General features: G+C 43.3%; 1 protein-coding gene across 1 annotated transcript in view; it reads right to left on the bottom strand.

Moving 5' to 3' along the window:
- VPS50 (VPS50 subunit of EARP/GARPII complex) overlaps positions 1-27,955 on the bottom strand; it is a 308,344-nt gene that overhangs the window by 240,124 nt on the left and 40,265 nt on the right. Inside the window, exons 3-5 of the mRNA XM_089692114.1 lie at positions 10,341-10,463; positions 9,078-9,149; positions 3,879-3,932 (exon numbers count right to left, since the gene is read on the bottom strand). Coding sequence (XP_089548240.1) covers positions 3,879-3,932; positions 9,078-9,149; positions 10,341-10,463 — 249 coding nt within the window. The remainder of the gene's footprint in view (positions 1-3,878; positions 3,933-9,077; positions 9,150-10,340; positions 10,464-27,955) is intronic.

Raw genomic sequence — 27,955 nt, forward strand, 5'->3', positions numbered from 1 at the left:
GTTCAGTCAAGCTTTGACAATAAAACCTGAAAGCCAATTGGTTGCTATGCAGAGCTGCACCAGATTTCCGACCATGCAGTTTTAATAAATAACCCCCAGTGTGTGGGCACATGATATGGGATCAATGCAAGAGTGTTGTTTTTTTTGGTGAAGAGATCAATGTATGCATGTGAAGAGGGACAGAAAGGCTCTGAGAACAGGCAGGAGGTCTGCAGTGCAGCTGGCAATGGCTGGCAATGCTGGTTGGGATTTCAGTACAGCAGAGGCACTGTGTTGTCAGCCCAAAAGGAAAGTTAGGAGCAAACTGGATTTCTGGTAGATCAACAGACATGTTTCTACTTGCTGTACCTTTAAGGGGATAAAACATAAGGAAATGAGCATGTACTATATGTGTTTTTTTTTTTTTTGTGCTGACGTTTTAACCACTTCCCGTCCGGTCTATGTACATAAACGGCCGGACAGGAGCAGTGCAGGAGCAGATTGCCGTTCATAAACGGCGCCCACATTTTCAAGCCGTGCGCTGGGAGCGATCCGATGCCCACTGTGTCTGGAGAACACCGATCGCTGTTCGGGACCTCTGTGTGAGGTTCCGATCATGTGATCACTGATTGGCCAATCAGTGATCACATGAATAGTAGTAAGCAAGATGTAACTTCTGATATCATTGCTTACTACTTGTGAAATCTGTGAATGATCACAGAGGTCACATGGTTCAGGGCCATTCACAACAGCCTTGTACCATGTGACAAGGTGTGACCAATCACAGCTCGCACCGTATTTCTCAATGGCTGCAAGAATGCAGCCAGAGAGAAGGAGAAATTATCGCTTGTATAGCCTTTATGGGTGTAAAAGCAATCAGTGTAACAAAAAAAAAAATCTTCATCACCCCCCACAAGTAGTAGTGTCACTATGGAGACACTGTACTGCTAGGGTGACAGTATGTTAAAAAAAAAATATAATAATAATGCTGATAATATAAGAAAATTTTAAAGCACTTTTGAAAAATTATAATTTTTGGTTATATACTAATTTGGATTATTTTTTTACTAAAAAGAACTGAATAAATGCTGGCCAAGATTTATGAAGAAAGATTATTTATTTGCAAAATATTATAAGAAAAACACTTTTTTCTAAATTTTTGGACTTTTTCATTTATATAGCAAAAAACAAATAAAAATCCCAGTGGTGAATAAATACCACCAAAATAAAATTGTATCTGTCTCAAAAAAATGCTAAAAAATTCATATGGGTACAGTGTTGCATGACCGCGCAATTGTCATTCAAAGTGTGATAGCCATGGAAGCTGAAAATTGGCCTGGACAGGAAGGGGGTGAAAGTGTCTGGACTTGAAGTGGTTAAGTAAGGCATATGCAAGCACTCCATGGCCCTGGCCCTACCTCTGCACACTCCAGCTGCAGTCAGCATGTTTGTGATTGAAAAAACGAATGGTTAAAAAATGGGCTAACTGCCCTTCAGCCATTGAAATATCTGAGAGAAATATGGAGGGTGACACCGTCGGTCATCTTCTGAAAATGCCAGTTGCCTGACTGTCTCTGGTTTCAATCATTTGAAATACTAACGTGAAATAAGTAACTAAATTAGAATGGTAGAGCGGAAGTCAGAACTCATGACCCGCATGCTTGTTACCAGTCAGTGTCTTAAAGCACAGGGGCAATGGACAGCCAGAATAATAGTATTTCCAAGAGAAGAGTTCAGCAATGACATCTTTCGTACGCTCTCACAGCTGATTTCTGACAATTTACACAGTGGCTTACATTGTACATTCACACCAGTCCCTGCCCTCAAGGAGCGTATAATCTAAGGTCATCTCTAACTCACATTCATACATACACATACTAGGACCAATTAAGGCAGGAGCCAATTAACCTGCCAGCATGTCTTTGGAATGTGGGAGGAAACCGGAGTGCCCGGAGGACACCCACACAGGACAAGGGAGAACATGCAAACTCCAGGCAGGTGGTGCCATGGTTGGGATTTGAACCGATGACCCTAGTGCTGCTAGGTGGATGTGCTAACAATTTACCCACTGTGCCGCCCACTAGAAGAAGCATCGCACTGCCTCCACCAGCTTGCCTTCTTCCCTTAGTGCATCCTGGTGCTTTCTCTTCCCCAGGTAAGTGACACACACACACCCTGCCATCCACATGATGGAAAAGAAAATGTGATTTCTCAGACCAGGCCACCTTATTCCATTGCTCTGTGGTCCAGTTCTGATGCTGAGGTGCCCATTGTAGGCATTTTGTGGACACGGGTCAGCATGGGCACCTTGACTGGTCTGAGGCTACGCAGCACCACACGCAACAAACTGTGATGCACTGTGTGTCTTGGGACACCTTTCTATCAGAACCAGCAATAACTTTTTCAGAAATCTGAGCTACGGTAGCTCTTTTATTGGATGAGACTACACAGGCCAGCCTTCACTCCCCACATCCATAAATGAGCTTTTGCCGCCTATGACCCTGTGGCCAGTTTCCCTTCTTGGACCACTTTTGGTTGGTTCTGACCACACAGACTGGGAAAATCCCACAAGAGCTGCAGTTTTGGAGCTGTTCTGACCTAGTTGTCTAGACATTACAATTTGGCCCTTGTCAAAAGCACTCAGATCCTTTTTTCTGCTTTCTGAGGATCGCAGGATCCTCTCTATGGTAAAGAAAAACCCATTCACAACATCCAGACAAGTGAAGGACACTCTCCAGGAGGTGGGCGTATCACTGTCAAAGTCTACAATCAAGAGAAGACTTCACGAGAGCAAATACAGAGGGTTCACCACAAGGTGCACACGATTCATAAGCCTGAAGAATAGAAAAGCCAGATTAGACTTTGCCAAAAAACATCTAAAAAAGCCAGACCAGTTCTGGAAAAGCATTCTTTGGTAGGATGAAACTAAGATTAATCTGTACCAGAATGACGGGAAGAAAAAAGTGTGGAGAAGGCTTGGAATAGCTCATGATCCAAAGCACACAACGTCCTCTGTAAAACATGGTGCAGGCAGTGTGATGGCATGGGCATGCATGGCTTCCAGTGGCACTGGGTCATTGGTGTTTATTGATGATGTGACAGAAGACAGAAGCAGCCGGATGAATTCTGCTGTGTTTGGAGAGATACTGTCAGCCCAGATTCAGCCAAATGCAGCAAAGTTGATTGGACGGAGCTTCACAGTACAGATGGACAATGATCCAAAACACAATTCAAAAGCATCCCAGGAGCTTTTGAAGGAAGAAAAAGTGGAATATTCTGCAATGACCGAGTCAATCACCTGATCTCAACCCAATTGAGCATGCATTTCACTTGCTGAAGGCAAAACTAAAGGCAGAAAGACCCACAAAGAACAACTGAAGACAGCTGCAGTGAGAGCCTGGCAAAGCATCAGGAAGGAGGAAACCCAGTCTTTGGTAATGTCCATGGGTTCCACACTTCAAACAGTCATTGCCAGTAAAGGATTCTCAACAAAATATTTAAAAATTAACATTTTATTTATGATTATATTCATTTGTCCAATTGCATCTGAGCCCCTGAAAATGGGAGGGACTGTGTATAAAAATGGTTGCAGTTCCTAAAATTTGTACTGATATTTATGTTCAACCCCTTGATTTAAAGCTGAAAGTCTGCACTTCAAATTCAATTGGATGGTCTTGTTTTAATTTATTCTGGTGGCATACAGAGTCAAAAGTATGAAATTCGTGCCTGTGTCCAAATATATATGGACTTAACTATATATATATATATATATATATATATATATATATAGTTAGGTCCATATATATTTGGACACAGGCACAAATGTCATACTTTTGACTCTGTATGCCACCTATATATAAATATACACACACACACACATTCTTGATCAGAAGACTTACCTTCACATACGACGGCTGCTTCTCTAGAATCAGGTCAGCGACTTTCTTTGACACCTGAAGACAATGAGAACATTTGAAGTAATGTCAGATCTGTGTTACACATTGTGCTCACAAGCATTCATCCTGTCCAGTCTCATGAATAGCATTCCTGAAATGTACCACCTGATCGATGTCAGCATTAACCTATCAAGAAATCCTCAACATGTACACATTCATTGCCTGTACCCTTTAATTGTATCCAACTGTTTGAAACTAACTAAAAAAAAATACGTAAATTTACATAATCTATTTTGTATGAATTTATATCGCTGAGAATTCAGCTCATCCATTCACTAGAGACCAGTAAAATCATTGTAACCTATCCATTCACTAGAGACCAGGGACGTTACAAAGAATGCCGTTTATCTATTCACTAAAGATTTTGACATCATTGAGATTGCAGCCTCTCCATTCACTAGAGTCTAGTGACATAACTGAGACTGCAGCCTATCCACTCACTAGAGACCAGTAACATCACTAGGAAGGGAGCTTATCCATTCCTTAGAGACTGGTAATATCACTAAGAATGCAGCCAGCAGTTAAAGGAACATTCTGATATTAACCGTGAGCAATACCCCTTAGTGGGGGGGGAGTACCCAGAATGCAGTCTATGTATTCACTAGAGACTGGTGAAACTGTTGAGAATGCAACCTATCCATTCATTAGAGTCCAGTGGCATCACTGAAGATGCAACCTATCCGTTCACTAAAGACTGGAGACATCACTAAGAATTCAGCCAAAAGGTAAAAGAACATTCTGAAAGAAAAAGCAGGTGTAATAACAGTAATGACCCCTTAGAGGGGGAGTACCATCATTCATTTATGCTAGGCATGCAAGAAAGTGGAATTCAACTATTTGAGGATGTTTAAGTTACAGAATAAAGGTCAACTATATATCAACTAAAATCCAACTTTTAACCATATAACAACTTATACATCATAAAACATATTAGGAGGTGGGTAAAGTCCTAAGCAATGCCTTATTATTATTATTATACAGGATTTATATAGCGCCAACAGTTTGCTCAGCACTTTACAATATAATGGGAGACAATACATTTCAGTACAGAAGGAATGTGAGGGCCCTGCTCGTGGAGCTTACACCTTATTACCTACAGTATATCCCTCCATCTCTCCATAACACCATCAGTCATTTATACACCAAATTAAAATGGGGGTCTTAAAACTTTCTAAGCAAAGGGTCAGTTTAGTGTCCTTCAGACTTCAGAGGGTCAGACTGTGGCCAGTGGAAGTAGAAAATGCCCCAATGTCAGTGGGAGTAGATAATGTCTCATCATTCCGGTTCCGTTTTTTAGAGTCCGCGGTCAGTTCTTCTGTACAAGCAATCGGAGTGGCTAACTAGCTGCTCAATTGCTTGTACTACCCTGTCACACTGGTAGTTCTGAGGAGCAACCAGCGGCTGCGTCCGCCTGCTGGCCAGAATTGGCTTTGATTGGTTCTCCTTTATTGTAAACCAGAAGTGATGACCTGACATCACTTCCAGTTTACTCGGAAATGCACAGCACAATTTTAAAAACAATCTTGGTGTTTTGAATGCTTTCAAGTGCAGAGGAGGGATTTGGGGTCTTATAGACCCCAAATCCCTCCATAAAAAATACCTGTCACATGTCTATTGCTGTAAAAGTTGATGTTTACATTCCTTGTGACAGCAAAAAATAAAAAAATTAAAGTGACAGTCTAAAGCATCTAAAGTTGTAACCTGGACTTTTAAAGCGTCGCCAATGAATAGTAAAATTTACATAATTTGTCGCCATTGCACAGGTGTGCTCAATTGTAAAGAATGACATATTGAGTATCTATTTACTCAGCGTAACATAATCTTTTATATGTTAGAAAAAAAATTGAGTTATGTATTGTGGTTTTTTTTTTTGCACTAGAATTCAAAAAAGTTAATTTTTTTCCCAAAAAACTGTGTTTGAAAATCTGCTGCACAAATACAATGCAAACACCACCAATTATTCTTTAGGGCCTCTGCTCTAAAAAAAATTATGTTTGGGGGCTCGAAGACATTTTCTAGAAAAAAATACTGATTTTAACATGTAAAAATGGCATGGAGCTGAAGTGGTTCAGAACGTCACACAATCCCAAACCTGTGTGAGAAAAATTAGATGAAAAATGACCCCCTCTAAATAAATACAACAAAAAAAGTCTAAAATGTTATAAAAATGATGGAAGAAAAGGAAAGAAGAAAAAGTACAGACAATAAAAAACAAGCAAAATGTGACTTTCTAATACAATTGAGTAAATGATTACATGGCAGCCGCCGTTTCTGATCGACATGCACACCTCATCCTATTTCACATACCAGGCTTCAATTATTAACTTTGCGGAAATAATGAAAATGATTAAGAAAGTTGTCTGAGCAATAAATCTGATGACGGAGAAGGGGAACAAAGGAAACACTTTTCTGTTCGCTGCCTTAGAGGCCAATTTTGCACACGAGACAATTAGAGTTATTGGCGTTTCTGCATTGCATTATACATGACATCTTTTAACAGAAAACGCCACTTTCATATGCCACGGGAAGGAAGTATCACATATCTGCCAAATCACATTACAGAAAATTTCATTTTGATATTCAAAGTCTTCATGTTTAATTCACATATTTCATATACATAATATACGTAGTGATGGGTCAACAAAGAGAGGGCTACATTTTATTGTATCTCCAGGATCCACTGTGACCTAGTCATTCTTGCTTCGTTTAATTTGTAGATTTTTTTGCTTCTTGCTTGTTTCTTTTAACATCAAAAATAAAAAAAAGATACTCAGTCTTAGAAGAGCCAACCTTAAAGGATAAGTTCACCTTTAAAAATGCATTTTTTTGCACGTAAAAAATGTGCATTTATTTATTTTTATTTTTTTATTAGGAGCCTGTAAAGTAGACACAGCCTGAATAGAAAAGCCTGTCCCCTGCCAGCATGCTGCAAAGAAGAATCCTTGTTCTCTGATATGGAAACTGTTGATTCTCTGACACACACCTTGGTCATGCAGAGATACAGTCCTCCAATCAGCAAAAGAGTTGGTGATTTCTGAGCTGTAGATCTGACAAGGATCCTCTCAACAGAATGACAGACAAAAAGTGTTACTAAACGCTGGACCCTGCATTCACTATATCCGGTCTCCCCGGACCCTGCATTCACTATATCTGGTCTCCCCGAACCCTGCATTCACTATATCTGGTCTCCCCGGACCCTGCATTCACTATATCTGGTCTCCCCGGACCCCGCATTCAATATATATGCTCTCCCCAGACCCCGCATTCACTATATCTGCTCTCCCCAGACCCCGCATTCACTATATCTGCTCTCCCCAGACCCCGCATTCACTATATCTGGTCTCCCCAGACCCCATATTCACTATATCTGCTCTCCCCGGCCCCTGCATTCACTATATCTGCTCTCCCCGAACCACACATTCACTATATCTGGTCTCCCTGGACCCTGCATTCACTACATCCGGTCTCCTCGGACCCTGCATTCACTATACCTGGTCCCCCCAGACCCTGCATTGACTATACCTGGTCTCCCCGGACCCTTCATTCACTATATCTGGTCTCCCCGGACCCTGCATTCACTATATTTGGTCTCCCCAGACCCTGCATTCACTATATCTGGTCTCCCCAGACCCCATATTCACTATATCTGCTCTCCCTAGAACCCGCATTCACTATATCTGCTCTCCCCGAACCACACATTCACTATATCTGGTCTCCCTGGACCCTGCATTCACTACATCCGGTCTCCTCGGACCCTGCATTCACTATACCTGGTCCCCCCAGACCCTGCATTCACTATACCTGGTCTCCCCGGACCCTGCATTCACTATACCTGGTCCCCCCAGACCCTGCATTCACTATATCTGGTCTCCCCGGACCCAGCATTCACTATATCTGGTCTCCCCGGACCCTGCATTCACTATATCTGGTCTCCCAGGACCCTGCATTCACTATATCTGGTCTCCCAGGACCCTGCATTCACTATATCTGGCCTCCCAGGACCCTGCATTCACTATATCTGGCCTCCCAGGACCCTGCATTCACTATATCTGGCCTCCCCACACTCTGCATTCACTATATCTGGTCTCCCCGGACCCCGCATTCACTATATCTGGTTTCCCCGGACCCTGCATCCACTATATCTGGTCTCCCCAGACCCTGCATTCACTATATCTGGTCTCCCCGGACCCTGCATCCCCTATATCTGGTCTCCCCGGACCCTGCATTCACTATATCTGGTCTCCCACAGTACACACAACATGGAAATGAAATTATTTCAGTAAATATAAACTGCTAAATACCTTTTCTCATCAGCAGTTAGAGCAGTCTTGTGACTTCTATCAGTGTTCAGTGGAGCACTGGTTAAAGCTTGTAAGAGGAATTTTCGTTCTGCTCTAGGAGGATGCAGAAGCCCTGACCTCTGCCTGCACAGTGCTGATTGGCCCTGTGCTGATCACATGCACTCTCCCCAAAGAAAAAAAAAACCTCTCTAGTCATACACTGACATGTCTTATCAGGAGATAAGCAGGGGGCACTGAAAGAAGGGGAGGATCAGAGAAGTCAGGATCAAACAGTATTTTTACACAATGCAGAGGATTAACCCCTTAGGTTCCACAGTGAGTATAACAAGCATGCTTTACTGCATATACAGACTGATTTTACTGTTGTGGGTTTAGTAACACTTTAAGTTTAATTGGGCTTTATACAAATAAATTCACAAAGTAAGAAAAGACCAAATCACTACGTTTTCATGTTGATTTTGAAAAGCTTTAAGTTCTATTGATCTCTTGATTTGCAGATGAATACTCTGTCTCATTGCACAAATATTTGACCATTTTATATTGAATTAATGCTAGGTGAAGAGTTTTCTGATCTAAGAGGTCACGCTGGGCTGGCAGATGGGGAGATGTAAATTCTTGAATGTCCATTAATGAGCAGAAAATCTAAGTGGCCTTTTATTGAATTTTCACTGCGGGGATTGGAGCTCTCTTGAAGCCTTTCATCAATAAAGTTGGTTGCGGGCTCTCCTGATCCTCACTGCTCCGAATAAAGCCAGGAAGGATTACATTGTGTCTAACAATAGCTCACCCTGTAACCCCAAATATATAGAGACAGAGAAACCGGAACAAACAGAACACTTACCGCTGCCTGCTGTCTCTTTAACTTATCTCTGTACTCTTCAATCTCCTGCAGACTCAAGACTGGGGGAAGCTTCTGCATTGAAGAACACATTCATTAGTCATTTTATTGTTAAAACGGATAACAATTATGTAATTACAATTACACAGTACAATCAAAAAGGACAACAATCAGTGAATTAACACCGCTATCCAGGAAACAATGACGCCGCGCTGAATTCAAGTTGAGTTTAGTTTAACCACTTGCCTGCCGGGCACTTTTAGCCCCTTTCTGCTCAGGCCAATTTTCAGCTTTCAGTGTTGCACTTTGAATGACAATTGCGCCATCGTGCAACACTGTACCCTAACTATATTTTTATCTCTTTTTTTAGACAAATGGAGCTTTCTTTTGGTGGTATTTCATTACCACTGGGGTTTTTATTTTTTGCAAACCAATTAAAAAAAAAAGGCCAACAATTTTGAAAAAAAAAAGAAGAAGTTTCTGTTATAAAGTTTTTGGAAAGAAGTGATTTTTCTCCTTCACTGACGTTTGCTGATGAAGCTGCACTGATGGGCACTGAGGAGGAGACACTGATGAGGCTGCGCTGATGGGCACTGAGGAGGAGGCACTGATGAGGCTGCACTGATGGGCACTGAGGAGGAGGCACTGATGAGGCTGCACTGATGGGCACTGAGTAGAAGGCACTGATGAGGCTGCACCGATAGGCGGCTCGGATAGGCATTGATATGCGGCACTGATGGGCAGCACTGATGGTCACTGACAGCCAGCGCTGATGGGCAGCAATGATGGGCACTATTAGCCGCACTGATACTGCCTGTACCTTGAAGAAGGGGGACATACTCTGAAAGCTTGTCCTCAAAATTGTATGTTAGTGCAAATAAAAAAAGTATCACATCAGTACTCAATTGTTTCTGCCACACTGATAGAAACTGATGAGGCTGCACCGATAGGTGGCTCTGATGGGCATTGATATGCGGCCCTGATGGGCAGCACTGACGGTCACTGACAGCCAGCACTGATGGGCACTATTAGCCGCACTGATAGAAACTGATGAGGCTGCACAGATATGCGGCACTGATAGCCAACACTGGTGGGTACTGATGGGCACTATTGGCCACACTGATCAAAGGGCACTGATGTTCAGAACCTGATGATCAGTGTAGATGTCCCCTCTGAGAAATGCTGCTTAGCAGCTCTCCTCTCCTCACGCCCTTGTCAGAACAGAGCAGCAGCCACGCATGTACAGTATATGATAACTCTGCTAACCTCAAGCTCATGTTGGACTATATCCAGTGTGTCATTGGAGAAGTAGACTTCTTCGATGCTGTTGATGATCTCCTGTTCAGCTTCAGGATCAATGGCCTGTTCACGAAATTCCCGCTGCTCCTCCTTTAAAAGAAACAAATAAGAAAGTTGTGTGAATAGTTATGCAGATGCAAACATTTACATAATACATAACAGTCCATAAACTGTGATTTAGTACTGACAATAAAAAGCAACGAAGCGTCTTTGGACAACTGGTGGGCTGCATCTAGCAGAAAAAGATCTCTGCTCTGCCCTTCCTCTGCTCCTAGACAGCTTTACTGTACCCATGATGGGATGAGTTTATTTCTAGGGATGAAAGGAGCCATTGCTGCTCAAACTCTTGGTACTATATAAATCCTGTTTAACCACTTCAGCTCTGGAAGGGTTTACCCCCTTCACGACCAGGACACTTTTTGCTATTTAGCACAGCAATATTTTACTGACAATTGCTTGCTCATGCAACATAGTACCCAAATGCAATTTGTATCATTATTTTATCACACAAATAAGAGCTTTTGTTTGGTGGGATTTGATCACAGTTAGGTTTTTTTTTTTTTTATTATTATTATTATTATATAAACAAAAAAAGACCACAAATTTCTGCTATAAAACATATCCAATTAAAAAAAAATTCTTCATACAATTAGGCCAAAATGTATTCTGCTACATGTAAAAAAAATCCCAATAAGTGTATATTGATTGATTTGCATGAAAGTTAGAGAGTCTACAAACTATGGAATATACAACGGGTAAAATAACCCATATGGAAGAAAAATATATTTGAAATATATTTAAAAAATATTCTTCACAAATATATTGTCATATATTTGAAATACTACAATTTTGGCCATATTCCATATATTTAAAAAAAAAAAAAATGATATATATATATATATATATATATATACACACACACACACACACACACTTATTTATTTAAATATATTTTGAAATATATTGAATATGGCCAAAACTGTAGTATTTCAAATATTTGACAATATATTTGGGAATAATCATTTTAAAATATATTTCAAGTATACTTTTCTTTCATGTGGGAAATATTGGACACGACACTATTTATATACCTAAATATATTTCTAAAAGTGCTATTGACATGAAATGTTCACGTTAGTAGGAACCCATGCAATCCATGCATACAAAGAAACCAAAACATATAAATTCAGAAACTAACTTATGTGTGATAAAATGAAATGATACAGGGAAAAAGAACTGAATAGATGAAGAAAGGGAGGTGCAAAGAGGCATGGAAAGCCAAGATACCAGCTGAAATATATCAGTAACTAGAAAGCAATCCTGCTCCTTGCCAGTGCAAATAATATCAGCTGGTTCAGTCTCACCTGATGGCCTATAAAAAAACGTCTCATTAACAAGGTGTAACACAAGAAACATATCATGATGGGTAAAAGCAAAGAGCTCTCTCAAGACTTTCACAACCTTATTATTGCAAAACATATTGATGGCATTGGTTACAGAAGGATTTCTAAACTTCTGAAATGTTCCAGTGAGCACTGCTGGGGCCATAATCCGGAAGTGGAAAGAACATATTTTCACCATAAATCAGCCATGACCAGGTGTTCCTCACAAGATTTCTGACAGAGGAGTGAAAAGCATTATCAGAAGAGTTGTTCAAGAGCCAAGGACCACTTGTGGAGAGCTTCAGAAAGGCCTGGAAATAGCAGGTACAATTGTTTCAAAGAAAAGAATAAGTATTGCACTCAATCGCCATGGCCTGAATGCACGCTCACCATGCATGACTCCACTGCTGAAGAAAAAGCATGTTAAAGCTCGTTTAAAGTTTGCTGCACAACATTTAGACAAGCCTGTGAAATACTGGGAGAATATAGTCTGGTCAGATGAGACTAAAATTGAACTCTTTGGATGCCATAATACACACCATGTTTGGAGGTCAAATGGCACTGCACATCACCCCAAAAACACCATCCCAACAGTGAAGTTTGGAGGTGGGAACATCATGGTGTGGGGCTGATTTTCAGCATACAGTACTGGCAAAATTCATGTCATTGAAAGAAGGATGAATAGAAAAATGTACCAAGACATTCTTTATAATCTGCTGCCATCTACCAGGATGGTGAAGATGAAACGAGGGAGGACATTTCAACAAGACAATGATCCCAAACATAAAGCCAAGGAAACTCTCAATTGGTTTCAAAGAAAGAAAATAAAGCTGCTAGAATGGCACAGCCAACTACCTGACTTGAATCCAATAGAAAATCTATGAAAAGAACTAAAGATAGGAGTTGATAGAAGAGGCCCACGGAACATTCAAGATTTGAAAACTTTGTGTGGAAGAACGGGTCAAAAATCACACCTGAGCAGTACATGCGACTAGTTTCTTCATACAGGATGCGTCTTGAAGCTGTCATTACCAACAAAGGATTTTGTATGAAGTATTAAATACATTTCACTTAGCGTGTTCACTACGTATTCCTTGTGTCATTCCATTTTACTACACATAACTTAATTTCTGAACTATTTTCTTTTGTTTCTTTGTATGTATGGATTGCATGGGTTGTTTCCGACATAAGGTGAACATTTCATGTCAATAGCACCTTTGGAAATATATTTACCTAGAAAAATGATGTGTTCAATACCTGTTACCCACTGTATACTGGAATCTTTTTTTTTTTTTTTTTACTAGTAATAGCGGTGATCAGTGGCTTATAGTTGGACTGTGATAGTGCGGTGAGCAATCTGGCACTAGCCAGGGACAGTAACACAGTGATCAGTGATAATACTGTACAGTGTCACTGTACTAATGACACTGGCTGGAAAGGGTTTATCAAGGGGTTAAATGTGTGCATTATGTGCTGATTTTTACTAACTATATTTGTTCCTTCTCCCTGCTATATATGGGGCATCCGTTGTTGGTGCACCCACAGGATTACTATGGGGCATCCATTGTTGGTGCACCCACAGGCTTACTAAGGGGCATCTGTTGCCGGTCCACCAACAGGCTTAATATGGGGCATATGTTGTTGGTTCATCGACAGGCTTACTATAGGGGATCTGTTGTCGGTTCACCCACAGACTATGTAGAGCATCCATTGTCCCTCCTCTACACTGAAGCCGGCACTGGAAGACAGTCATGTGACCAACCTGGAACATATAGGTAAGTATAGACATCTTTTCTTTTACCGGTAGATAGATTAATCTTAGAATGGAGGTGAGAGTAGATTTAGGCTTTGTTAGGGTTTGGCTGGAATTCCACTTTAAGCTTCTAATACCACATTTCTGACATGCTACAATAAACAGGAGTTGCATTTTTTTTTTTAGAAAAGCTCCACCTTTTCTCATTAAAAAGTTATCCTTGATCCCCAGTCCAGTGACTTTGCCTAAGCTGAAATGTCATCAGTTCAGTCTACTGCAGACAGGAGGAAGCATTTCCTCAGTCTCCTCTCCACCACAGCTCAGACTGCATCCATACACTGTAGCTTTGTAGCACCAAAATTTACTGTACTATCTCTGAGCCGCCATCTCAGTCCATCAAGTAGATGAAGACTTTGGATGATGCCTGAAAAAAAGATGGTTGGTTTATCATTTCAGGGGAAAAAGAAAAAAAAAAAGCACTTCTGGGACAGATTATCTGTCTCAATCAGTCATTGCTCTGATCCATCCTGCAGTTCTGCAGAAAGAAGAGGGAGAAAATTGGGGATTTCAAATCCTGACAACTCATCACTCACCGAGGTAAGTACAGTAGGGACCAGGGGGGCCGTGGGGAATGGTGTACAGTGTCTGTTGACCTTTTTTTTTGTGTGTTTTTTTGAAAAGGTAAACTTACACTTTGATGCTTACACTTGACTGGGGCAAGCCATGAAAAACTTTTACTCCCAAAACCTTTTGCTCCCTACAGATTTGCCAACCTACTTGTCTGCTTACACCGAGGCCGCCGTGTTCCTCAACTCCAGAACTAAATAAAAATAAATATATTTCACACAAATTCTATATCGGCACCCTTATTCTTGTGTCATTTTGTCAGTTTCAAAAGATAAATTCTATACTACAAATCTTCAGTTGCTTAGATACTGACTAAATTACAATGTAAAAATTCCAAAGAGAACCTGCGGTGCGGAGAAGCCGCAACTGCAAGACCTGCGTGACTCATATGAATCCTTAACACTTTCAGAGGCGGGAGGATGCTTAATTGAGCGCGAGGAGTTGTAAAACAGTTATTGAAAGTGAGTCTCACTGGCTTGATTGCAATCTTATTTCATTGTCACCAACTAATAGAGCGGCGAGAAAGACTGACACCTCCCAATGGAATGGCACTCAGCCCAACGCAGTACAGGAATGCACAATAAGCTGGAGCAACTCCGCATCAAAGTGGCAAGAAAAAAATAAAACCCCACTGATATAGGAGGCTAGGGGCGCAATCCACTAAAGGAGACTGCATGCGATACTTGGGACAATCCACTAAAGGTTTATGCAGTATGTACCAAAAAAGTAAAAACTGCTCAGTAAATACAGCATAAAATTAGTTAAAAGTCAATTCACTAAAAATAAGATGTGAACAAAAGCAGCTGGTTGTTAAGGAGCTGGCACCCGCCACGTCCTTAACAACCAGTACTCATCTGCTGTCAGCGGGGATTCCCACAAAAGAAGATCTGGCATCTCCCAAAATAAATCCAGCGTCAATCATGATGAAAGTTGGCCACCGACCCACACTGGGGGAAAAAAAAAAGAAGAAAGACAAAAAGGCAAACGTTCATCATGACTGACGCTGGGTTTACTTCGGGAGGGGGGGCTCTCTCTTTTTTAATAAAGGACTTGTCACAAACTGACTCTGAATTATTTACTTTTGACACCCCATACTCCTTCACATAAGGGGGGCCCCAAGATCTGGGGGTCCCTGGTTTTGACAGGTACTTGCTCCCACTTCCATTCAGATCACTTAGGCGATCCCACCATACTGCCCCGAACTACATCACTGACCTAATATCCAAGTACCGCCCAGCACGCACACTCCGCTCCTCACAAGACCTCCTTCTCTCTAGTTCCCTGGTCTCCTCCTCCCATGCCCGCCTCCAGGACTTCTCCAGGGTGTCACCCATCCTCTGGAACTCCCTGCCCCAACCCATCAGATTATCACCTACTCTCCTCTCCTTTAGGCGCACCCTTAAAACCCATCTCTTCAGGGAAGCCGACCCCACCCCCTGCTAACTTGCCGACCTCCTCCACTCTTCCTACCACCCCATCCCCCACAGCTATCTCTTCCTGTACCACCACCCCCTCCCTCCTAGATTGTAAGCTCGAAAGAGCAGGGCCCTCGATCCCCTCATGTTTTGCATTGTATTGTTGTTGTTCTGTCACATGTTCTGTCCCCCTTTGTAATGTACAGCGCTGAGCGAACTATTGGCACTTTATAAATACTGTATAATAATAATAATAATCCCTGTAGAGGTTTGCCCCTCCCCCTTTGCCCTCAGCCTTCTGGAATATGTCATAGGTCCCAGAAGGCTGCAGAACCAAGCAGCAGTGTGGTGCACGGATTTGTGGAGACATGTGGTACCTTCCAGTAAAATGCTACATTGTCTGTGTTGCAGTGTGAATGGGCACATAGAAAGCATCTATCTGCCCTGGCAGTGGCCTGTGTCAGTGAAGTGTGGAAAATCACAGGTCACTGCACTATTGTGGGAATGAACCCTAAAGTATGGTCCAATTTGCTTCACCAGGAAAAAAAAATCCAGCATCAACAATCTCAAGTGTTATTACTTGTAAAATGTTAAATATCAGATTTAGGGCTCATTCAGACAGCCCCCGGATGGGGCTCATCACCTGTCCTTAGGGCTCAGCTATGGTTTTACCACCCCCCGATCTTCTCTTAACTTAACAGAGAGGGGGGCGTACACATGGCGCAACAAAAAAATTATAACCTGTCAAGCTCGGTAAGCAGTACTGCCTCCAATGTGACCCATTCAAGTGAATGGGGTCATGCCGCAACCACCCTGCAACTCTGTGCACTGCACGTTGTTTCAGTACAGTGATGCAGGCTTTTCCTTGTTAAAATTAGCGTTGAGGAGAATATAAAATGCCTCTTAGCCACACTTCAACAACCCTTTGAAAAGTCATCCACTTCAGATTGCTTTTCAGAGGTGTGGCGGCATAAACAAATACTTATGCATTGTAAAAAGACTGACCAAGAGTCATTCAAGTTTCCCTTGTCACTGATTGTTAGTGAGAGGCATGCGGTGTTCCTGCGGCCCCCACTATGCTATCCACAGCCATGGACGGGGCTATTACAGACATTAGAACCCCATAAGCAATACATCATTGGGATCCAGGGTGGATAAAAATCGATTTTTTTTTCTTGTTTTGTTTTTTTAATTTTTTTTAAAAATTCGATTTTTTTTATTTATTCAGTTTTTTTATTTTTGTCAAATTTATTTTAATAAAATGCTTTTGGAGTAAAAATAAATCTAAAAAGGTAGTTTTCTATTTTACATACATTAATAATTTAGTTTATTCAGCATGAGCTTTGTTATGTAGCATGAGGCTGTATATTCTGCAATATTTACATTTTTAGTAAACTCATTCAATGAATCCAAGCTCTGCAAGCTGAGATAACATGCCCTGCATTGCTGCATTCACACAATTTCACAGTAACCATGAGAAAAAACATGAAATAAAAGAATTTGAGTCGTTCTCCAACTATGTGTGATGGACCTATTAACCTGAAATCGGTTCTGATATCGCTGATTTACTAACCTGACAGCTTATTATTCTAAAAAGGAAACCTTCATTTGGTTTGCAAATATTAAAGATTCTAACTTCCAGCAAGAATGAGTCGGATTCCTTACAGTTAAAGAGCACCTGTCATTTTAGATCCATCATGGCAGCTCCTGTAAGCGGGCATCCTCTGACCGGCTGCCACCACGTCCCTCACCTTGTTGTGCCACTGCCGCATCACCAGCCGTCCCATTAAAGTGAATAGGACTGTCGGTGAGTCAACAGCGGGTCAGAGGTGACAGGTGCGCTTTAACCACTTCTGTCTGGCCCATGTACATAAACAGCAGGACAGGAGCAATGCAGGAGCGGGTTGCCGCTCATAAACAGCGCCCGCATTTACAGCCTGTGCGCGCTCCCTGGGAGCGTGTAGCACCGCGACACAGCGGACAACCGATCGCTGTATGGGACCTCTGTGTGAGGTCCCGATCATGTGATCACTGATTGGCCAATCAGTGATCACATGAATAGTAGTAAGCAAGATGTCACTTCCTGACATCATTGCTTACTACGTGTGAAATCTGTGAATGATCACAGAGGTCACATGGTACAAGTCTATTCACAACAGCCTTGTACCATGCGACAAGCTGTGACCAATCGAAGCTCGCACAGTATTTCTCAATGGCTGCAAGAATGCAGCCAACGAGAAGGAGAAATGATTGCTTATACAGCCTTTATCTGGTGTAAAAGCAATCAGTGTAAAAAAATAAATAAATAAATCTTCATCACCCCCCCCCACAAATAATACAGTGTCATTATGGTGACATTGTACTGCTAGGGTGACAGTTTTAAAAAAAAAAACTAATAATATAAAAAAAAATAAAAATGTAAAAAAAAAAAAATGTGAAAAAATTATATTTGATTATAAACTAATGTGGGTTATTTTTTTTTACTAAAGAGATAACTGAATACATTTTGGCCAAGATTTATGAAGAAAGATTATTTATTTGCAAACTTTTATAAGAAAAACGCTTTTTTTTAAATTTTTGGACTTTTTAATTTATAAAGCAAAAAAATAAAAAAGCCCAGCGGTGAAAAAATACCACCAAAATAAAGCTTTATCTGTCTCAAAAAAATGCTAAAAAATTCATAGGGCCAATTGTGAAGATTTTCAACAATTTCTTGCAATTTGCAGTACGATTTCCATTATATTCTATGTATGTGAAATCACAACAAAACTGCAGAAAAAGTCATGCATAAAATCGCACATGTTAAGACACTGACATCCACATTCATTAGATGCGATTTCAATTCACACCTGAAATCGCACCGGTGTGACTGGGCACTGCAGCAGCTTTTTTCAAGTGCTTTACAGCACATTCAAGCACGTCAGGTGTTTGGGAGTTCGTGTAAAGCACTGGTCTCCAAGCTGTGGCCCTTTGGGCACTATTCCATCCACAACTGACAGTAATGATGGGGCCCTATCCTCACCGATATCAACAATGCAGCATTATCATTCCCACTGACTGATAACAGCCATAGGGCACTATTACTCCCACTAAAACCAATGATGGACCATCTTCTTTTCCCACTGGCCACAGGCCAACCTCCCTAAAGTCTGAAGGACAGTAAACTGGCCTTTTATTTATAAAGTTTGGAGACCCTTGGTTTAACCAGTTGCCCCCCAGAGGATTTACCCCCCTTCCTGACCAGGCTATTTTTTGCGATAGGGCGCTGCGTTACTTTAACTGACAATTGCACTGTCATGCAACACTACATAAATGAAATTTATATCCTTTTTTCCCCACAATATAGCTTTCTTTTGGCAGTAATTGATCACCTGTGCGTTTTTTATTTTTTGCGCTATAAACAAAAAAGTCCAACAATTTTGAAAAAAAATAAAATGAATTTTATATATATATATATATATATATATATATATATATATATATATATATATAAATAATTATTTTTTTTTATTTACTGTTTGGTATAAAGCATATCTAATGAAAAAATTTAAAAAATCAACTAACATTAAAAATTTAGGCCGAAAGGTATTCTGCTACATCTTTGCTAAAAAAAAAATCCCAATACATATAAATTAATTGGTTTACGTGAAAGTTATAGCGTCTACAAATGGCAGTATATATACTGGAATTTCTATTTTTATTCAATTTTTTTTTAATAGTAATGGCAGCGATCAGCAACTTCTAGCGGGACAGTGGCAGAAATTTTGACACTGGGGGGGGCTGACTAACTGCCACTGACATGCTAATGACACTAATACAGTGATCAGTGCTAATAAAAAGCATGGTCACTAATGGCATAGGGCAGGAAGTGGTTAACACCTAGGGAGATCAAAGGGTTATCTGTGTGATGTTTTACTGTGTGTACTGTGTGTTTTACTAGGGAGACATGCTGCTGTGTATTTCTCTGCTGTGCAGAGAAGTATACAGCAACATGCTATTGTTGGCAGGAGAGGAAACTGTGTTGTTTGGGCCCACAGACTTCCTTTTTGTCTTTCACACTAAACTGCAGCACACAGATGTGAACCAGCCACATATCAAAGAATGGGATTTCTACTTGACATGCATTTTCATGCAGCAAAATTCAAGCGTTTATCTGCATCAAAACAGATACAGTCGGTATAAATAGGCCCTAAATATACTTCAGAATACCACTCAAAGAACTGCCCACAATTGGGCTCTTGCCTCTTAAAAATGAAGACAGGATTTTGATTGGTTGCTTTGAAAAGACATTTCTTCCTGCAAACCTGCTGTGTGAGGTCCATTGATATGAAAAGAACTGGTCCAGATGGGATTGTGCTCTGGGGTTTATCAGTGGATAAAAAGCAATCAGATCAGTCAGGAGATAAAGTGACAAGTAATTACATACAAGAAGGAACAAAGTGTGCTCGCTCTGTGATCTACATCATGTAACACGTGTACACTAATAATCCTATTTATTAAGTCTGGAACATGAAGAAAAATCACTATGCGCTCAATGCTGCCGGCAACAACCGAGTTCCCGTTGCTAGCTCTAGTCATAATGTCATAGAATTCCCCATGATTACTCCATACATGGCAACCACATGCATCTCCATTACAGCAAGTCTTCAAGAAGGTCCCTAGAGACACGACACTGCTGGGCACTTATAGTATATAAATCCTAAATCTTTTTTTTTTTTTTTTTTTTTTGCTTGAGTAGGAAATTGTTAAAGTACAAACTTAGGCAGATTTCTTTTTGCATGTTTTTAGAAAATTAAAATTTGATTGGCAGGCCAGAACAATCTTGGTCTGTCACACCATCATGAATAACAGGCTAGAGGACTCCTGGTCTATCCCATACATATATATATATATATATATATATATATATATATATATACACACATGCATGCAACTCAATACATTTAGACTTCTAGACGTGGTGAAGACGATTTACTGAAGTTCAAACCGAGCACCAGATTAGAGAAGAAAAGGGATTTAAAGTGACTGAACATAGCATGGTTGTTGGTGCCAGACGGGCTGGTCTGAGTATTTCAAAAACTGCTGATCTACTGGGATTTTCACACAAAACCATCTCTAGGGTTTACAGAGAATGGTCCGAAAAAGAGAAAAATATCCAGTGAGTGACAGTTGAGTGGACAAAAATGGCTTATTGATGTCGGAGGAGAATGGGCAGACTGGTTTGAGAGGATAGTAAGGCAACAGTAATTCAACCAAGGTATGCAGAATACCATCTCTGAACAAACATGTCGAACCGAAGCTGATGGGCAACAGAAGACGAAGACAACATCAGGTGCCACTCCTGTGAGCTAAGAACAGGAAACAGAGGCTACAACTCGCACAGGCTCACCACAATTGGACAATAGAAGATTGGAAAAACGTTGCCTGGTCTGATCAGTCTTGATTTCCGCTACGGCATTCAGACAGTAGGGTCAGAAAATTTGGTGTAAAGAACATGAAAGCATGGATCCATCCTGCCTTGTATCAACGGATCAGGCTGGTGGTGGTGAGGTAATGGTGTGGATGATATTTTCTTGGCACACTTTGGCCCCTTAGCACCAACTGAGCATTGTTTAAACACCATGGCCTATCTAAGTATTGTTGCTGACCATGTCCATCCCTTTATGACTCCAGTGTCCCCATCTTCTGATGGCTCCTTCCAGCAGGATAATGCCCCATGTCACAAAGATCAAATCATCCCAAACTGGTTTCTTGAACATGACAATGAGATCACTGTTGTCAGGAATGGACTTGCCAGTAATGGTGGGACTCACCTGCCTTGTGGGCTGCAGTACCAGGGCTGGCCAGCGGGTGCTCTCAGCAATCAGAGACTCAACCCTGCAGTCAGCCAAAACACCTGAAGCTGATTACAGGTGTATTTAAGGGATGGCCAGACCTGCAGTCTGTGCCTTGGTGTGTGTGTTTTTCCATGGGCCCCTGTATCTTGTTACCTGCAGTCCTGTTCCTGTTCCTGTCTGACTGATTTGTTGCCGACCCTGCCTGATCCGGACCTCTGCTGACTTCTCCTGTTTGATCCCTGGCTTGTGACCCCGACCATTCTCTGCCTGACCCCCTGTACCTACCTGCCCGTTAGTTGCTGTACCCAGCTCGTGACCTGACTACTCTCTGCCTGCTCCTCCTGTTCCTACCTGCCCGATTGTTATTGACCCGGCCTGCCTGACGACGCTTGCATTGCATGTATTGTTATCTGTGGGTGGTTTGGTTCGTTTGCACTGTGTTATGTTTTAGTATTGCACTGCATTTATGTATTGTTAGTGTTAATAAATTATATTGTTTATAACAAATCTGAAGCCTGCGTTTCCCTGCGTCAGTTCACATACCTCTGGTCATACCCTGGAGCCCTGACATTACACCAAGGCCAATCCTGACCAGAAGTGGCTGCACAGGGAAGCCATCTTGGCTTGTTGCTGGGAAGGATCGATCTTGATGAGGTTGTGTATTTGTCGCTGCTGGTTTTTGATGACAGAGAATATGCTTATCAGACTCTGAGGGAGTATACCCGGGATCAACTGCTAGAATGTATACGGATCGCTCATGTTCTAGTAGATCAGGGCACAGAGTTCTCTGAGGTGCAACCTTTGATTCAGGTTTGTGTAGAGTTGGCTTCATCTGGTACCCCTGAAAGCAGGAATGACTTTTTGCCACCATTTAGTGCAGACCAGGTAGAGTCCCTGGTGTGGTTATTAGAGGATGATGTGGATTGCTTCTTGGAGCATTGTGCTGCATGTTCACCACAGGTATTAAGGGATTGTATAAACGCAGTGCAGTCTTTGACCAGACAGGCTTTGTGTAAGCTGAGCTTTGTTCAACCCATACTGCAGACATGGTCAGATTTGTTGCACCCAGCCTCAGTCAGCTTACAACGTCATTCCTCCGCTCAAGGCACTCTTCCTGCATCCCCGACAGCACCCCCAGTGACTGCCCAGTATACTCTGCTAACTACCACATATCAGTCCTCTGCTCCCACTCGCTGCACCTATCCTTTCTTTAACCCTGTAAAAAAGTCCTCTGTAGCAACTGCTCCCTCCTCTGTTCTATCCTCCAGCTCTCCTCTGTCCTCAGCTGCTCCATTCGTTTGCAGACCTGCGTTTACTTGCAGTAGTTAAAACCAGAAAAAAGCGAAAATTCTTTCCAACCAGTACCATCCTGCCAGTATCCAAACCGGTGAGCCTGCCGTCTGAAAACCTGCCTTCCGTGGTTCAGCCTGGTGCCTTGGCACCCGCACTTCAGCCTGATGTCTCTACCCAGCCTGATGTCTGTACCCAGCCTGATGAACTGATCCAGCCTGATGATCCTATCACGCCTGATGACCCAGTGCCCGCTGTCGAGCCAGACGATCCAATGCCTGATGACCCAGTGCCCGCTGCCATGCCTGGTGACCCGATGCCCGCTGTCGAGCCAGACGATCCGGTACCTGATGACCCGGTGCCCGCTGTCATACCTGGTGACCCGATGCCCGCTGTCGAGCCAGACGATCCAATGCCTGATGACCCAGTGCCCGCTGTCATGCCTGGTGACCCGATGCCCGCTGTCGAGCCAGACGATCCAACGCCAGATGACCCAGTGCCCGCTGTCGATCCAGACGATCCGGTACCTGATGACCCGGTGCCCGCTGTCATTCCTGGTGACCTGATGCCCACTGTCGAGCCAGACGATCCAATGCCTGATGACCCTGTGCCCGCTGTCGATCCAGACGATCCGGTACCTGATGACCCAGTGCCTGCTGTCATGCCTGGTGACCCGATGCCCGCCGTCGAGCCAGATGACCCAATGCCAGATGACCCGGTGCCCGCTGTCAAGCCAGACGATCCAATGCCTGATGACCCAGTGCCCGCTGTCATGCCTGGTGACACGATGCCCGCTGTCGAGCCAGACGATCCAGCGCCAGATGACCCGGTGCCTGCTGTCGAGCCAGACAATCCGGTACCTGATGACCCGGTGCCCGCTGTCGTGCCAACTGACTCAGAGCCCACTGTCGTGCCTGGTGATTCGGTGCCCACTGCCTTGCCAGATAACGCGGTGCCCGCTGGCAAGCCAAATGACCTGATGCCTGGTGACCCAGTGCCCGCTGTCATACCTGGTGACCCGATGCCCGCTGTCGAGCCAGACAATCCTATGCCTGATGACCCAGTGCCCGCTGTCATGCCTGGTGATCCGATGCCCGCTGTCGAGCCAGAAGATCCAGCGCCAGATGACCCGGTGCCTGCTGTCGAGCCAGATGATCCGGTACCTGATGACCCGGTGGCCGCTGTCGTGCCAATTGACTCAGAGCCCACTGTCGTGCCTGATGACTCGGTGCCCACTGCCTTGCCAGATGGCACGGTGCCCGCTGTCGAGCCAAATGACCTGATGCCTGGTGACCCGATGCCCGCTGTCGAGCCAGACGATCCAATGTCTGACCCAGTGCCCGCGGTCATGCCAGTTGACTCGGAACCCACTGTCATGCCTGGTGAGTCTGTGCCCACTGCCCTGCCAGATGACGCGGTGCCCGCTGGCGAGCCAAATTACCTGATGCCTGGTGACCCGATGCCCGCCGCTCCGCCTGGGGGCCCGGCGTCCGCCGCTCCGCCTGGGGGCCCGGCGCCCGCCGCTCCGCCTGAGGGCCCGCCGCTCCGCTTGGGGCCCGGCGCCCGCCGCTCCGCCTGGGGGCCCTGCGCCCACCACTCCGCCTGGGGGCCCGCCGCTCCGCCTGGGGGCCCTGTGCCTGCCGCTCCTCCTGGGGGCCCTGTGCCTCAGCCCGAAGTACCGCTGCCCGGAGTCCAGCCCGATGTACCTCTGCCCGGAGTCCTGCCCGATGTGCCAGTCTTTGATATCCCGCCAGTTACCAGACCCGAGCGGTGGAACATTTTGCCCAGCTAGGACTGTTTGGAGCGTCCTGAGGCCGCTCCTTGAGGGGGGGGTACTGTCAGGAATGGACTTGCCAGTAATGGTGGGACTCACCTGCCTTGTGGGCTGCAGTACCAGGGCTGGCCAGCGGGTGCTCTCAGCAATCAGACTCAACCCTGCAGTCAGCCAAAACACCTGAGGCTGATTACAGGTGTATTTAAGGGATGGCCAGACCTGCAGTCTGTGCCTTGGTGTGTGTGTTTTTCCATGGGCCCCTGTATCTTGTTACCTGCAGTCCTGTTCCTGTTCCTGTCTGACTGATTCGTTGCCGGCCCTGCCTGATCCGGACCTCTGCTGACTTCTCCTGTTTGATCCCTGGCTTGTGACCCCGACCATTCTCTGCCTGACCCCCTGTACCTACCTGCCCGTTAGTTACTGTACCCGGCTCGTGACCTGACTACTCTCTGCCTGCTCCTCCTGTTCCTACCTGCCCGATTGTTATTGACCCGGCCTGCCTGACGACGCTTGCATTGCATGTATTGTTATCTGTGGGTGGTTTGGTTCGTTTGCACTGTGTTAATGTTTTAGTATTGCACTGCGTTTATGTATTGTTAGTGTTAATAAATTATATTGTTTATAACATATCTGAAGCCTGCGTTTCCCTGCGTCAGTTCACATACCTCTGGTCATACCCTGGAGCCCTGACAACTGTACTCCAATGGTCTCCACGGTCACCAGATCCCAATCCAATAGAGCACCTTTGGGATGTGGTAGAATGGGAGATTCACATCATGGATGTGCAGTGGACAAATCTGCAGCAACTGCGTGATGTTATCCTGTCAACATGGACCAAAATCTCTGAGGAATGTTTCCAACACCTTGTTGAATCTATGCAACGAAGAATTTAGGCAGCTCTGAAAGCAAAAGGGGGTCCAACTTGGTACTAGCAGAGTGTACCTAATAAAGTGGCCGGTGAGTGGATAGATAGATAGATAGATAGATAGATAGATAGATAGATCTGACAAAATTATGGAAACACCAGGTAAAAGAATGACATTGTTACCTAACATTTTGTTGGACCACCTTTGACATCCAAGACAGCCTGAAATCTCCTGGGAATTGACAAATTCAAGTCTTGGATGGTGCATAGTGGAGTCCAATACAACTCTTCATGCAAAAATCATTCCAGTTCGCAAAGTTGCCAGAGGCGGAAAACAAGCCTGAACCTTATTCTCTACACTAAAATGGACTATAGTGGCTCTAATATTGAGGTCTGTTGACTGCAGTTCCCAGGGAAGGTGCGAGACTTCATCTGCATACTCATCAAACAACAATCTGACAACACCAGCTGTGTAAATCTGAGGATTATCGTCTTGGCAAATGCTGCTGTCTTCGGGAAATAATGTCTGCATCATGGGGGGCACATGGTCGGCCAAAATTTGTATATAGTCGCTGGCAGTGACTCTACCTTACAAGGTGATGATGAGGCCTGCAGAATACCAAGATATGGCAGACCAAACCATGATTGAGCCATCACCATGCTTTACCGTTGGCACAAGTTTTAGTCGTAAGCTCGGAACGGTGCTCGCCAATCGTAAACACGTCCGGTGGTTGAGAACAGTGTGAGGCTTGTTCAATCGGACCATATTGCAGTCTTCCATTGATTGATAGTCCATGATTTATGGGTGCTGCACCACGCTCTCCTCTTCTGAGCATTAATATCGGTCACTAGTGGTTTGGCAATTGCAGCTCATCCGTGAATGTTTTGCTTATGGAGTTCCCTCCACACAGTTTTTGTGGACAGGGACTTTGGAAGAGATTGAGCTCTGCAATCACTTTAGCAGCAATTGTTTTCTTATTCCGGGGCAAAATCCTGCGCATTGTTCTTTTGTCTCTTTCGGTCAGCTGACCATGTTGACCGTGCTTATCAGATGTTTTCCCAGAAACTGTATATGTCTTCATAACCTTTGATACTGGACCTCACGACACGGCAAATAAATTGTCAACTTCAGCCGCAGACCCACCAGCTAAGTGGGCACCAACAATTTGCCCTCTTTAACCACTTCAGTACTGGGCACGTTTACCCCTTCCTGCCAGGCCAATGTTCAGCTTTGTTGCACTTTGAATGACATTTGAATGGTCATGCAACACTGACCACGCAATTTATACCATAACATTTTAGCTTTTTTTCACACAAATAGAGCTTCATTTTGGTGGTATCTAATCACCACTGAGTTTTTTTTATTTTTTGCTAAACAAAAAAAGTAGTTTGGGAAAAAAAGATTTCTGTTAAAAACTTTCTTCATAAATTTAGGTAAAATGTATTCTGCTACATTTCTTTGGTGAAAATACCCCAAATTAGTGTACATTATTTAGTCTGTAGGAAAGTTATAGAGTGCACAAACTATGGTATATATATATAACTGACAATCAATCAATCCTGATGTACTTTTCTTGAGGTCCGAAAATGCCAGGATAGTACAAATACCCCCAAATGACCCCTTTCTAGAAAGCACACAGTCCAAATGTATTTAGTGGAGGGATGGCAAGTTTTTGAAGTTGTAATTGTTTGTCACAATTATTTGGAAAATGAGGAAATTTAAAACAAAAAAAAATTCCCAATTTTATTTATTTTTATTACAGTGTCGCCAGTCTAGTACAGTGTTATCATATAACTGGTGTGCTGGTGATCAGGAACACGGACTGGTGACAGTATGTAAAAAAAAATTATTTTTTTTTTACATTTTTACTATTATTTCTTTTTTTAACAATTTTTTTTTCAACACACTGTGACCAGAGCAATACAATGTTACCATCTTTACACATAATGATTCCGTGGACACAGCCGTTGACAGATCATGCTGCTGCGTGGCTGCAGGAGTGGCATCTTCTGACAGGACGTCATATGATGCCCACTCAGAAGGAGGAGTGTCCTGTCCGGCCGTCAATCTGCTATAGGCCGGGCAGAAGGTATTAAAGCACAGTAAGCTCTAACATGACTCTGTATTACGTGCAGCACATGCAGTGAATGACCAAAGTGAGGCTTCCACCCTTAGTTAGGCGTTTCATCACACAGCGGAAGTAAAAGCATGTTACCTCATCTCCGCTTTCAAAGCGAAGCATGTCCATCACTTTCACACCTGCAAATCATTTAGGGTTTACACACACACACAATAGTGACATCCCTCCAAATCATACGATTCAGGTGTTCCAATCACTTCCATGACCACAGGTGTACACAATCAAGCACCTAGGCATGCAGACTGCTGCTACAAACATTTGTGAAAAAATGGGTCGCTCTCAGGAGCTCAGTGACTCCAAGCGTGGTACCGTGATAGGTGGAAACCTCTGCAGTAAGTCCATCCGTGACATTTCCTGGCTACTAAATATTCCACGGTCAACTGTTAGTGGTATTATAACAAAGTGGAAGCAACTGGGAACAACAACTCAGCCACCAAGTGGTAGGCCACGTAAAATGACAGAGTAGGGTCAGCGCATGCTGAAGCGCACAGTGCGCAG

This window comes from Staurois parvus, unplaced genomic scaffold, assembly GCF_062004578.1.
Source record: "Staurois parvus isolate SC_StPar_1 unplaced genomic scaffold, SC_StPar_1.0 ptg000576l, whole genome shotgun sequence".
NCBI classification, from domain to species: Eukaryota; Metazoa; Chordata; class Amphibia; order Anura; family Ranidae; genus Staurois; species Staurois parvus.